This window comes from Prosopis cineraria, unplaced genomic scaffold (genome assembly GCF_029017545.1).
Source record: "Prosopis cineraria cultivar Desert tree isolate PC_DT_omini unplaced genomic scaffold, ASM2901754v1 PC2, whole genome shotgun sequence".
In the NCBI taxonomy this organism is placed as follows: domain Eukaryota; kingdom Viridiplantae; phylum Streptophyta; class Magnoliopsida; order Fabales; family Fabaceae; genus Prosopis; species Prosopis cineraria.
Genome location: NW_026555333.1, coordinates 39,517,454 through 39,532,634, shown reverse-complemented (window position 1 = coordinate 39,532,634; position 15,181 = coordinate 39,517,454). Strand labels below are relative to the sequence as shown.

The 15,181-nt window shown below is 34.6% G+C and overlaps 1 protein-coding gene across 1 annotated transcript; it reads right to left on the bottom strand.

Moving 5' to 3' along the window:
* Nucleotides 1-4,485: 4,485 nt before the first annotated feature.
* LOC129301495 (ABC transporter G family member 12-like) lies at nucleotides 4,486-12,563 on the bottom strand. Its single transcript, XM_054940061.1, has 9 exons — nucleotides 12,287-12,563; nucleotides 11,190-11,266; nucleotides 10,639-11,100; nucleotides 9,473-9,595; nucleotides 9,080-9,190; nucleotides 8,513-8,797; nucleotides 7,214-7,486; nucleotides 6,268-6,375; nucleotides 4,486-5,251 (listed from the first exon to the last, which is right to left on the bottom strand). Exons 1-9 carry the CDS (start codon nucleotides 12,513-12,515, stop codon nucleotides 4,892-4,894), a joined length of 2,028 nt encoding a protein of 675 aa, XP_054796036.1. The 5' UTR covers nucleotides 12,516-12,563; the 3' UTR covers nucleotides 4,486-4,891.
* Between the last annotated feature and the right edge of the window lie 2,618 nt (nucleotides 12,564-15,181).

Genomic DNA, 15,181 nt, shown 5'->3' with positions numbered 1-15,181 from the left:
CTGGTGGAAAGGTTGATTTACAGTTGCTTCCCACACTCCTTGGAAATCAGGATTATCTTGATACAACTCTTTGACAAGGTCAAATCCAACAACCTTAGTTTGAAGTGTTGTAAGTAGCACATGGCGACGACTAAGGGCATCAGCTACGGAGTTCAGAGTTCCAGCCTTATATTTGATAAGGAATGGATAAGACTGTAAGAGTTCACTCCAACGAGCATGTCTGCGACTGATCTTCTGTTGAGAATTCAAATACTTGAGAGTCTCATGATCAGAAAAAAGTATGAACTCTTTATTCAAGAGATAATGACTCCAATTTTAGAGAGCTCGAATAATGGCATAGAATTCCTTATCATAGGTAGAATATCTAAGCTTGGCATCATTAAGCTTCTCACTAAAAAAGGCAATGGGATGGCCCTCCTGGCTTAAGACAGCACCAATGCCGGTGTTAGAAGCATCACAACTAACTTCAAACACTTAGTTAAAGTTAGGAAGAGCTAGGATTGGAGCTTCAGTCAACTTCTTCTTAATCTCCTCAAAGCTTTTCTGAGCTTGCTCTGTCCACTGAAACTTCTCTCTTTTGGTGCAATCTGTAAGTGGTGCAGCAATTGAACTAAAATTATGGATGAACCTCCTGTAGAAAGAAGCTAACCCGTGGAAGCTTCAAACCTCCTGGATAGATTTTAGAATTGGCCAGCTGTTAATGGCTGCAACTTTGCTTGGATCAACGCGAACACCCTCTGCGGTAATGATGTAACCCAAGAACACAACTTCGTTGGTAAGGAAGGTGCACTTCTTGAGATTTGCATAAAGCTTCTGTTCATGTAAGGCTTGCAAAACTTGCCGTAAGTGATCTAAATGCTCCTCTTGATTCTTACTGTAAATAAGAATATCGTCAAAGTACACAACAACAAATTTACCAATGAAGGGTCTCAATACTTGATTCATCAGGTGCATAAATGTGCTAGGGGCATTTGTTAACCCAAAAGGCATCACATTCTACTCATATAAGCCATCTCTAGTCTTGAAAGCGGTCTTCCACTTATCTCTTGGCCGAATTCTAATTTGATGGTACCTATTACGAAGGTCAATTTTGGAGAAAGTAGTGGCACCATGCAATTGGTCCAGCATATCATCAAGCTGAGGTATCGAAAACTGATACTTAATAGTGATCTTATTGATGGCTCGACAGCCAATGCACATTCTCCAACTTCTATCCTTCTTAGGTACTAGAAGAACAGGTTTAGCGCAAGGGCTGAAACTTTCTCGAACTAACCCTTTCTTCAATAACTCTTCAACTTGCTGTTGGACTTCGACATGTTCCTGGGGACTCATCCTGTAAGCAGGCTTATTAGGAATGAATGCTCCTGGAACGAAGTCAATGGCATGCTGTATGTCTTATATTGGAGGCAACTCTGGTGGTATCTCATCAGATATTACATCTGAAAATTTTGACAATAGCAAAATGACTCCAAGTGGATTGGCTATCTCGTCGTTCACCTCAAGCACCAGAATAAAGCTCATCATTTGGGCTTCGGATTTCGACACCTTGAATTCCTCCTTAGTCAACAAAGACACTAACGGCTTAGAGACACTAGATTCCCTTGAAGATTGGCTAATTTCACTGGGTGGTTGAGGCGCTAGTGTGAACTTGATAACATCTTTCATAAAATAATAAGTGTTCGCTCGCCTGTTGTGCATAGCATGTCGGTCATATTGCCATGGCCTCCTCAAGAGAAGGTGGCATGCATCCATGGGAATAACATCACATAAAACTTCATCACAATATCGATTCCCAATAGAAAAGGTCACAAGGTATTATTTAGAAACTTTTACCTCATTCCCTTTGTTGAGCCAGTGAAGCTTGTAAGGTTGCGGATGATCTTATGTTGGCAACTTCAATTTCTCCACCATGTAGTCAGATACTACATTTTCACAGCTTCCACTGTCAATAATGACATTACAAACTTTTCCTTGGGCCGTGCAATGAGTGTGAAAAATGTTGCGTCGTAGCCAAGGTTCTTCTTTGACTACTGTTATATGCAGACTTTGTCTAAGCACCAATGCTTCTCCTTGATCAGCAGGTGTGACCTCCTCGTCATATACAGGATCAGTGCCGTAGAACTCAGTGTCCTCCTCATCTTCTTTAAGCGCTTCATACCCTGATCCTTCTCGAATGGTGACAACCCTTCAAGTAGGACAGTCCGCAGCAATGTGGCCAAATCCTTGGCATTTAAAGCATTTGATTACTTTAGAACCAAATTCCTTGGCAGCATTGGATGGTGGTTTGTGTATAGCAGTAGGTTGTGGCTTGCTTGAGGAGTTGGTCTGCTAAAATTCTACCTTACGGCCTTCTGGATAACCCCTAGAGGATAAAGGTTGGAAAGTGGATCTCTTGGGCATCTGCTTCTCAACACGCATGGAAGACTGATATCTGTGTTTAAGCCTGCAAGGTACCGGGCTATTGTTTGCTCCTCCTTCTCCTGAATATCACACTTCATCATGAGTTGTTCAAACTCTCTAGTATATTCTTCTACAGATAAAGATCTCTATTGAAGATTTTGCAACTGGATAAAATTATCCTGGTGGTAATGATCTGGCAGAAATTTCTTGGTGAGCGGGCGTTTCATTTTCTCCCAAGTCTCAATCTTGCGCTTTCCCTCATGTTCCCGCTTCCGTCTGAGGTTTTCCCACCAAATAGAAGCATGTTTCTTGAGTTTGAGGGCGACAATTTTGACTTTCTGCGTATCTGGAATCTCTTTGTATTCAAATACTTATTCAACAGTTTGCAGCCAATCTACAAACTCGTCTGGCTGGAGTCTTCCCTCGAATTCAGGAATGTTGACCTTGATATCATTAGGGTGGAATTGTTGTTGTCGTGGACAGCGGCAGTTGTCGGTGGATGATGAACTGCTTCTTCCAGAATCTCCCTCTAAGTTTTCTCTGTTGTTGTTTAACTGAGTTCGCTGCAATTCCACAGTGGCTTCCAACTCTCATATCCTACGTCTCATCTCTTCTATCTCAACCTCGTGCACATGTCTACATCTTGGAGGCATTTTGGATAGGTATCAAGACTAGGGATATAGGAAAGATTAGGGTACGGATGGAGACGTTGAAAAGATATAAGGATAGAATGGGATTTTTGGAAAGGCTAGGGAAAAAATAGGAATTTTAAAAAAATAAGGGGGTCAAACTTCAATTTATAGAAAATATAGGGGTCAAAATGGAATTTAGGTAAAATAAAGGGGCAAAAGTGTAATTTTAGGAAAGATTAGGGGTAAAAATGGAATTTAGGAAAATATTGGGGTCAATATGGAATTACTGAAAGATTTGGGGCGAAAATGTAACTTTTGGAAATTTTAGCTGACTGGGTTTAGTGACGCGACAGAAAGTGACACGTGGCAGAGAACGATTGGATGACCTACGTTTGACCAGTCAGATAGATGACGTGGCAGATGACATCATCGTTGTCTACCTTGGAATGGCGCGTGCGAAGACAGCGTCGACGCGTGTTGTTCCGGCAAGGCGCATGTGGGCGCGTGATGAATTTTCCGGCGACGGGGAACCTCCTGTTCCACGTTTTCAGACCTCCTGAGCGCGATGGTGATGTTAGTTTTTTGAGAAAAGGCCTGGATTTCAAAACGAGAAGACATTAGGGACTCCTTCACTGAATCTCTCTCTTTTCCGACGTACTTTCTCAACTGTAACTCACTCTCTCACTCTCTGGACCTTGCTCTGATACCAAAATGGCACAGAATCCGAATGAAAATAAGCAATTTTATTCTTTCAAGTTTGAGCTCCTTATATAACCAAAGGGCCCTATTTATAGTTCTGGAATCGTGAAAAACTGAAGCTTAAATTAAAAGGGAGGTTATAGAAATTAAGGAGAGGTTACAAAGAGTTTATTGTGCTCCATTATGCATCTCCCATTTTTGTTCTTTCCGTTTCATCTCCATTATGCGTCTTTCGTTTCTGCTCTCTCCGTTTCATAAAGGTATTCAAAGGTCCTTCAATACGAGTTTCCCTATATAACAGGGTACTAAGTGTAGCTTAGAATTTCTTAAAAACAAAATCTTTCATATTAAGAAAATGGAAAATGGAACACATTGAATGACTGGGTCCAACAACCCTTACATGACTCAAACCCATAAAACCACCGTTGAGATCCATTTCCATTCTCTGATGCGTACCCAACAAATCCAAACCCACACAAATTTTTCTGTCTTAATGAAAAACAAATGACATGGCATGCATTTTATTGTAATTACTGTTTAGGCAACTGTAAATTTAAATCTACAATAAACACGTTTATCAGTTACAATAAGGAAAATATTTTTAAGCAGTGATATATGAGTTGTCAGCTAACAACCGACTCGAAATTAATAAATTTAGAAAAACCTCACTGAACGAAAAATGCACACAAGGGAAGTTATGTCAACTTCATGTAGCCATTCCTTGAGGCTTTTCTTGTCCATTGCCACAACACTGTTTCTGAATGTAACTACTACAACCTGTATTACCCACTTTTATAATATTGGGGTACAAAGTATAATCGCTATTGTTAACTTTAGGGAAGAAAATATAGGAGAGAAAAATAAGAGACAAAAAACTAGAAGAAAAGGACATTTTTCAGCCATGTTTTCTCCAAATTTCCACCGATAAAGAGGGGGAAACTAAAAGAAAAACTTTATGCAAATGAGGGAAAATGTCTTTTTTCTTTACTTTTCTCTCCTTCATATTTTCTCCTCAAAAGGAAATTAAAACACAGCAACACAGACATATACATATACACACACACACACACACACACACACATATATATATATATATGTGAAGAAGTTGAGATGGTCCATTTCTGATTTAGCGTGATAGTGATTAAGGATTGTTGATGCATCTAATGAATTGGGGAGGTGAGACCTTCTTGAGAAGACAAGGGATGCTGGTGTCTCTTGGAAGGGAAGGACAAAGATGATGCAGCTTTTCTGAAAGAAGGACGCTTCTTGATGCGTTGCAGAGTCTGCTTTGTGTAGATTTCACGAAGCAGAGGTGAAGAGAACTCTCTGAACTTTAAAAGGAGGAAGAGAAAAAGTCTGAAGGATATGAGAATGAGTGCCACTGCAGCTAAGTCCCACCATTTTGAATGATCAACTTGAAGGCCAAGCACGGTTCTCAGGATGAATTCTCCTTTTATTTTTGGGTCTCCAGGATTCATTCCATCAAACTCCAACCCCATCATGTCGTTCTTGTAAGCACCCTGCATTGTCCAAAATCACTGGGTAGGCTAAGTAAAGTTGTTAATATACTTCACTCTTTCTTGCATTTGTTTCCTGACCAACATGGAATCATAAAGTGACTTCAACTAAAGGAAAAAATGAGAGAGATATACGAAAGTAAGGCAATGATCATTAGATCATAAGGAGACAAATAGGTAAATGGGATAGGTCTTAGGAGGCCTATTTATCCATGTATCTATTTCTCTCATTACATCATCGTGCTACTGTAACAGAGATACAAACCCAATGATCAATATATATCTAATTGCCCATTTATCTCTTTACTTTAGGTGAAATTACTTTAAAATTCTCAATTTGTATCCATCCAAATATTGTGTTTTCTTTCTGCCCCTTTTTTTTTTGGTGGCCTGAACATTTTCACTCCATCTAATGAGTGGTGGACATGCCACTTGATTTGGGGAAAATTTCACAAAGAACCCCAATTCATTTTGTTATTTTTTTATCAAGACCAAACAAATAACTAGTTAAACCGGAACCAGTTCCAAATTCAGTTCGATCACAAAAAATTAAAAAATTTAAAAGCTAGCCAAAACCGATTGAACCAGGCATATTACTTTTTTATTTTTATTTTAAATTTATATTTTTAAATTATAATTTATACATACATATACCTAATAAGCATTCTAAAATGAAAAAATGCAACAAATATGTATGCATTATGTATATATGTATATATTTTGAAGTTATAAATTATAAATTGTGAAATAATTATATATTATTTAGATGAAAATGATGTAATATTGATGTATATTATGTTTTTTATTGCATATTATTTTGTTTGAAATTTCAATATTCATTTTTGTTATTATGCATGATTATTTCTTTCTATTTTAAATACATAATATTTAAAATATATTAATTTATTATTGACCACAATTCAAATAATAATTTGACTATTGAATTATAAATTAATATTTCAAATGAATAATCCGATTTTCATAACATTGAGAATATAGATGAATAACTCTCGAGATACCTGTAATCCCCAAGCTCCAAAATTGAGGTATAAGATTGGATAACGCCAGAAGACTTTGGGAAGGTCAGGACGTAGACGGAAGTATCCAGAAGTCATCATCATGACACCCTGCATAAGACGCACAGATATTCACAAACAGAACTTGAACCTGAATCATCTAAAATGATGACTAAAAATAATGAGAAAAGGGCATTTAAATGCTCTCTAAAAACATCAATTACAATTAAAAATCTTGAAATTTTGAAATTTTAAAAAAAGACTATAGTTCTTGGCTGAAATTTAATTTTTTAAGTGAATTTCTTTAATACTCATTTTTCATATTTTCAATACTTAGCTTCAAAATTTTCAGTACTCATCTTTAACATTTTTTATATTCAAATCTTCACTTTTTTAACTTTTAATAGTCATATTAAATGTTTTCAATGCTCATCTTCCATATTTTTGACACTTATTGTTTATTGTTTTCAGAACTGAAAAATATAAAAGATGAGTATAGAAAATATCTAAGATAAAAATTGAAAAATTAAGCACTGATAATGTAGAATATAAAAGATGAGTATTGAAAATATGAAACATAAGTATTGGAAAAAAAATTTAACCCTGAAAAATTTTAATTCCAACCAAGGACCATTACTTTTGGTTTTTTTTTTCACTGCTGAAAACATAAAAGATAAATATAGAAAACATCTAAGATGACTACTAAAAAAAATTGAAAAATTAATTGCTGAAATGTTTCTGTGGAAGATGAGTATTGAAAATCTCAAACATAAGCACTGAAAAGAATTAACTCAAAAAAAAATTTTTAACTCCAGCCAAGGACCATGATGCTTATATGAAATTTCAAAATTCAAGATTCTTAAATGTGATTAATGTTCTAAGTCTCTTTAAATGTCACCTTCCCAAAAATAAATGTGGGTGAAACATTCAAGCTTATATGAGTTCTTACAACATATCCTGCTCCAACTATGACTCCCATTAGGAAGTTAGGAACGAGTGAAGCTATAATCATCATTGCAGTCTCCACAACAGCAATACAGCAACAAAGATCGATGCATCCATACAGAAGAAGAGAAAAGCCAGGATGAAGCTTAACCATATAGAAGGTTATAATCCCAGTAGCGAAAGACATGGCGAACACAAAAGGAAGAGAAGACAGAAAGTTTGACAGAACATAGACTGCATTGCCGTAATAACCATTGAGCCTTTCTTTCTTAAACACCTGCTTCATGAAAAGAAAAAAAACTAACAAATGAAAACTTCACAAACACCAAAACTGTATTCTCATGTCCTTTGTTTTTGCATGCATGGAAGCAGATTATATAATTCTTAATGAAGCTCTGCGTGATTGTTGGCCTTTCCTGGCCCTTGATCTACAAATCAGTCAGTACCTTCACTTTTCTTTTGTATGGCCTTGCCATAAGCTTTTTCTTCAAACAAACAAAGAAATGAAACGGCTTGCATACATGGTCATTTAATATTATGTGGGAATTGGTGTCAGTTTGGAAGTGGTTAATAATGTTACTTTGTTAGGGAATTCATCTTTTAGAATAAATCAGCAATTCACCCACGTCTATCAGAAAGGGTCCTTAAGAGCTCAAAAACCCTCATATCCCAAATAATCATTTTTATTTAAATTTCTAATTATACTAACATACAATTTAACAAATTGCGTCATTTTCATATATTACTTCAAAAATTAAAATAAAAGAAACAATTTTTTAAAAATTTCAACCATATGTTGAATAAAAGAAAAACATACAGGAACAAAAAACAAGGCTTAAAAGGGTTAAGTTTAAGCCCATTTTAAAGGGCTTTTTTTTTTTGGCCAAACACTTTAAAGGGCTTATGCAAGTTGGGCTTAAAGGCCCCTTTATGTAGAAATCTTTTGTACATGTTTTTTTTCAACTCCAGCCTTAAAAAAAAAAATGCAAGATCTAAATGAGTAACTCGAAAGGCCAAATCTTTATTAATGGCTTTACACCTACGTGATGCATGGGAGTATTTCGCAATTGTTGTCAAATAATATGTTAGAATGTCTTGTGAACTGAATAAACCCTTTCTTTCGCCAAGTATGATCTAATGATATAAATGTTTTGATTTCTCCTTTCATCTTTATCTAGATGATATAGTCACTAAATATTCAGAAACAACCTTTTCATTACATGGATCAAATAAAAAATTTGACTATACTTGGCTGCTAAGAATTGTATTTGAGCCTTCTGAAATTGTATCAAACAGTTCATACCTTCATCTCTTCTATGAAAGATGGGAAGCCTCCAATGGACATGAATGTCATGAAACCAGATATGAATGCACCACAAGATCCTCTGGCGAAAATTGCCCTATAACTTGTTCCAACATCGAAAAAGACAGTTCCAACACACAAAGATAAGCCCACGTAGATTATTATCCTTATCCAGTAGTATCCAGCATCTCTACACATGTTCACAAAAGATCTCTGAGTCAATGTTGACAGCTGCTTCCACCATTTGGCTTGGTCCTTGCTTTTACTTTCACTCTCTTTTTGTCCCTGCAACACAATTCCTTAGCCTTCACTGTCTATTCTTATAGAGAAGATAAAATATACTCTTGGATACAGAGCATGAGTTCTTGAAAATTCAGTTTTGAATTCTAAGTTTGGGAGCCGAAATTTGCTTTCAGTGTTGACTATCTTCAAATTAAGATAAGGAAATTATGAATATGACTTCACCTAGGTTTGTCTCATGTTCTTCTCTGAACCAACCATCAAAGAGAAGACAAGACACTTTTGAAGTTTGATAAAGTGCTACTGACAAGATTTGAGACAACTTACAGTTTTTGAGATTTCTTTTATTCTTGATCTTGCTGTGGCAGCATATTCTGACCATTGGTATTTCTCAACAAGTATTTCTTTGATTTCTCCAGTTGATAGATTATCTTGTTCCTGAATTCACAAAATTGGATAGTAAGCAATTTTGAGGGGAAAAGCATGTCAGAACAGTAAAACTTAAATCAATTTTCCACTAAAATGTTGGATTTCTCTGTCTTTTTCTTTGTCTTTTTCTTTTTCTTTTTCTTTTTTTTTTTTTCTATTTTTGGTGCCTGAAACACTAAAATGCTGGATTTCAGGATAAGAGTATTTTTCCATGAATAATAAATAAATCACAAATTAAGAGCCTCATCGAGATCCGACATGTGACAGCAAAACTTGTTAGGACATACGTACAGGTATTTTCTGAGATGCCATCATGGTCATTGTGATTCTGTCAAAATCTGCATTAATACAACGAAGGAAGTGATCTGATGGATTTCTTCTACTTGGACATGGAAATCCTGCTTTGGCAAAGAACTGTTGACTCAGATCAAAAAGAAAATGTCAGTATGGAAATGCCGGTATTCCAGCATGATCAATCTCATTAGTCCCATATGTGGGTATATTTAGACTGACCAATAAATCATGAACACGTGTAAGTGCGCGCGCACAAAGTCCAAGTTACTTAGAACTTCTTTAAACTACTCCTGTCATTTTTATAAACCATTTTTACCAACCTCTTTAATATCAATATAAAAAAATATAAAAAATAAAAATATATAAAATTTTAAATATATTTCTATATAATAAATTTAAAAAATGATATCATGTAATTTTTTTTATTAAGGATAATTTTAAAAATACATTTTAAATATCATTTAAAAAGTCACATCATAACTTATAAATAAGATCAAATATATTTTTTAAAATATGTCTTATAAATAAAATATGAGGGAGTACTAACCTTCCCAATTATTTGTCACAATTAATGTAATGAGCATGTCATTGACACAATGTAAGGGAAGATGACACTTGAGGACCTTCTGAAAATATTGGTTACAAATAAGACCCCCACAAAAAATGACATTTCAAAAAAAGATTATGATTTTTAATTAAGATTAAAAAATTTTTAATTGAATTTTTGAATACTAATCTTCTATATCTTTAGTAGTTATCTTTAACAATTTCAATAATTCTTTTTTAGTTCTTTCAGTAGCATTTTCAAATACTCTTTTTCTATAATTTTTGAACTAGAAAGAATTAAAGATAAATATTTTTCAATATTAAAAACATGAAAGATAGAAATTAAAAATATATAAGTTGACTGCTAAAAACATTAACTAAGAAAAAAATTTAATTTCAGTTAACAATTATGATCTTTTTTTTTAATTTCAAAATCTCAAAACCCTTAACTGTAAATAATATTTTTAGAAGGTCATTAGATGACACTCTCCTGATATGTAATGCAAACGCAGACAAGCGAGAAGAACTAGTTACCCTATTTTTAGCCTGAAAAAGTAGTTACTCTGAAAAGTAAAAACCGACAAGCAAAAGCAAATATCCGGGAACAATAAATGCACCTCAACTGCCATTTTGGCTGCTCCAAAAAACACAGTTTGACCACCAGAGAGCAAGAAAAGATCATCAAAGAGTGCAAAGACCTCACTGCTTGGTTGATGAATGGAGGAGATAACAGTTTTTCCATCATGAGCAATATTTCTCAGGGTTTGAACAACAAAAAATGCCGAGGCACTATCTAGCCCACTGGTAGGTTCATCAAGAAACAAGAGGGAAGGTCTTGTGAGGATCTCAAGTGCTATGCTTAGTCTTTTCTTTTCCCCACCACTTATACCTCTTAAATGCCAATTCCCGATTGGCCTATCAGCACATTGTTCAAGACCCAGTTCCAGAATTGTTCCCTCCACTATGTCATTCACCTCTTCTTTTGTCATGGTGCTTGGAAGTCTTAGTTTTGCTGAGTAAGATATTGTTTCCCTCACTGTTAGTGTTCCCAACAATATGTCTTCTTGGGTCACATAAGCCTGAAAATTTCAGAGAGGAGAAAAGCACAGCTTTTTAGGGAAGTTCTCAAATAAAATAAACTACTGAGAGAAATTTTAGTACAGTTTACTTTAACTCCATGGTCTCCTCTCTTCTTTCCATTTACTAGCACATTCCCAGTCATGACAACATTTCCAGGAAGCCTACCTGCAACATGTCCAGAATCATTTGTTGAAAAATCCTTAAAACAAGCTTTTTCATGATTAAGAATAAGAAAAACACTGAATAATGTGACACTATTTGTAATTTAAAATATGTTGTCCTTCTGAAGCATTGCAGCTTCATAGGTTGTGAAGAAGAAGTAAAGCATTTCAAACAGGAACAAGATGAGAGGGAGTGTGTGCGTAAATCTCTTGCTTTACTTTAATTCAATGGCTTCATTTCTCTGTATGTTTGTCTTACTTTAATGGGCACATCTGCGAGACCTTCAACCATGTACCAGGAAGATGTTTCTTCGAATAAAAATATCGTACACGCATTGATTTGCATTTTTGTTTGTAGGGGCATATATAACTTGTCCCTTTCGACCACGGAAGGCAAAAAAACCTCGGGCCAGAGAAAATTTTCTATCTTGCATATTAAATATGTAACAGTTAAGAACTATTTAAACGAGTGACCTAGAATTCTTTATTCTGACACACAGCCCTCAACGTACTAATACTAATGAACCAACACATTGTCTTTAAGATGATAACACAGGAAACAGACCCCACAAATAAAGGGGTTAGATTAGAATTGTAATATTGCGATTAAATGTCAACAACCAGCTGAGCAATAACATGAAGATCATATCAATGAAGCTCCCCTGCACCAAAGCAGAAAAACAGGAAGAAAAATAAAGAAACTGAGATTTTATTTTTCCAGATGCATAGCAGATATTAGCCATCTTTTGTTTGTCTCATTCTGCTGTATTGAATGTAATCCAAGTGTTGTACGTGTTTGGATATGAACGGAGGAAACAAGTTATCAAAATAGAAAACAAGAAGCAATTTGATGTAGTCCAGGCACATGTGCAGTACACAGAAGTATAAAGAGACTTGCTTTGATATAAAACCGGATTCAAGCTATGTTGTCTTGCATGATCAACTGATGAAACACAAAAAGCTTGAAGTATCTTGCACACGCATACAATGGGAGAGAGAAGTGGATAGAGAGAGAGAGAGAGACCTGCCAAAGCATCAAGAAGAGTGGATTTGCCAGAACCAGAAGGTCCCATGATGGCCATGATTCTGTTAGGCTCAGCATATCCACTCAACCTATCAAGCAGCCTCTTGGTATGTCCCTTGCCGAAGTTTGGAACTACCACAGCTAAATCTTCCCACACCAGATACAGTCCTCTCTCAGTACTTCTGCCTCCACTGCAGGGGGCCACAGCAATGTCTTGCTCTATTTCCATGGCCTAACTATAAGAGAGAAGAGGCCCTTAAGAAGAGAGGTGGGAGAGGGGGAGCTAGGGAGCTGGCCCATATAAATAGACACATTAAATTAAGTGGTCTCCAATCATGGGGTGGCCGAAGACAAGATACTTACGTTTTTTCTTGAACATCATCTCACGCGTTCTTTTATTAACTATATATATATATATATATATATCCAATTACTTTTGTGACTTCAAAGAATTTGGATTGATCAGCAATATAGATGGACTACTGCTTCTTGTAATCTGTTATTGTGAAGAAGACTTTAACACAATTCGATTACTATTTCCTATTAAGATTCTTAAGGAAATCTATTTAAAGAAAAAATTCATTTAGTAAACGTGACAAGCGAAATAATTAAATAAGTCAAGAACAAATTGATAAGTTGAAAAAGTAGTAGTGCTTTGTGCCACACTATTATTGATGTTGATGTTGAAGAACTAGCATCAAACACTTAGCAAGCAATAAATTAGTCCCGTTACCAGACACCGTCACACCAGCGGCAGACTGACAGACGGCAAGTAAACTGTGAACAAACAAGAAACCCAATATCAAACTTTACCATTATTTTTTTAATTAAAAAAAATATGTGATGCAATTTAAAAAATAAAAAATCACATAACAGTTGAATGAAGGTATTGGTTGTTAAGTCATTGTTAAAGAACTTAACATAGAACACCTAGCGGACAGGAGGTCAAGTCCCATTACTTCCCTGTGCAACAAAAAACCCTATTTAAACAATCAAAGAAATTGGTTCAGCTGCCAAGAATGTGACCAACCAATAGAGTTTGAATCACATTCTTATCAATAATGTGAGTGTTTCATAAGGGGAAAAAATCAGAAAAAATCTGTATAAAGGCTCCAAAACTACCCTGATCAATGGTCATATAGTACGTACGTCTTTTATTTCATTCAATACATCCAAATATGTTACAACAAAATAATAAAATAAAAAGGAACGTATACGGAGTAGAGGATATAGTAAAGTGAAAAGTGAGTAGGGAGGGAAGATATAGACTCAGCTTGAAAGAAGGGGGATAGTAATTCGTTCTAACTAAAACCTGCTTGACAATAAATTCCATAATGGAGGGTTCACCAGTAAGGAAATTTATTTATAACGTGCAGAAGAAAGAAGAAAGATCGGAGAGGTCTTCACCTTTTTCTTCTTTCCATTTTGATGACATGAAGTTGAATTAAATGGAACATATTCAATGTTCGAGGCTTCAAGGTCGGGATATATATATATATATATATATATTTTTCCCTTCGTTTCTTCCTTATGACACCTGCATCTCCCAAGCTTGCACATATTCCAATGTCTTTGTCCGGTATGAATCCGATCATGCATTTTGGAAATTTATGTGATTTTCATTTTTTAAAATGTTTGGGGATTTAAATTCAATTGTAATAAAATATTAATTATTTTTATTCTATTTTACTTTTGCTTAATGAAAATAATTAGATAGGGCATGTGAAACAGTAGTATGCAGGAAAACATAAAATCTTATTTATAGATTTTTATCTAACAATTTACACAACCACAAAATTAATTATATTTGATGGTTGTTTTAACTTATGTTGAAGGGTTAAGAATTATCCAATTTGCTGCACTCATATATTCATAAAATAAATATTAAATGATTAGAACCATCTAATATTTGGAGCCAATATAAAACAGTTTTTTGATAGCATCTAATATGAGGTACGGCATATGAGGCTTTAGGATGGAAGGCTTTATTTGATTTGGACAGTTATTTCTATTAACTTCCAATATGTGAAGCTATATATTACATGGTTGTGGCTATAACATTTCAATATCAATATGTTCTGCTTTTTTTTTTTTTTTTTTTGATCAATACAACTTTTTGCAATAGTACAACATAAATACAATAAATCCAGCCTATTTCTAGTTGAAATACCCAACAATAATAAGCTAAAAATTTTATTAAAACTATAATAGTCAATAGTTTTATATCCCAAAACTTTACCAACTTAAAACATAAATAAGAAAAACTACATAAAAAAAATGTCCCACTCACTTATTTGTTGCCGACAACTAGAAAATATCCTCACACCATTGTTGCATGACTTCATTAATAGGAGCGTCCTTGAATTCTTTACAATAAGAGCTAAGGTAATACTGCAATAATATAATATAACAACAAAGCTAGTTAATTAGTTGAGCAAAATTCATTATCACATATAATTAAAGTTGAATAACATACTGATGTAAAACAGAAAGGGGAAGGGTTGAAGGTAATGGTGGTAGTATGAAAACGATGTAATATGGGATAAAATATGATTAGAATTAGGATATTCAAATTATCCAGTAGATATATTTAAAGAAAGATATTTATCTATTTGAATCAGTTTTGATTATTTATTTTATTGTTATCTTAGATATCATTATGTTTAAGATTTTATTTAGATTTAGGATTTAATATTTAAATTATTATTATTATTATTATTTTAAGCCTCTATAAATAGATTTAGGCATATTACTACAAAATAAGCTTTTGGGGTCGTTCCCCCCCTTAAAAAGAGTGCTTTTAAAGAGCTCTTATAGCCAACATTTTAATAAGGACTGTCCCATAGTTTATTAAGGGACTAAAACCTAGCTATCTTCACCAATTTATTGAAAAGG

Coding starts and splice junctions, on each gene's coding strand:
- LOC129301495 (XM_054940061.1), bottom strand. CDS start 12,515: ATGGAAATAGAGCAAGACATTGCTGTGGCCCCCTGCAGTGGAGGCAGA. Junction 9,191..9,472: donor TGGCATCTCAGAAAATACCT/GTACGTATGTCC, acceptor TTGTGAATTCAG/GAACAAGATAATCTATCAAC. Junction 6,376..7,213: donor TAGTTGGAGCAGGATATGTT/GTAAGAACTCAT, acceptor CGTCTTATGCAG/GGTGTCATGATGATGACTTC.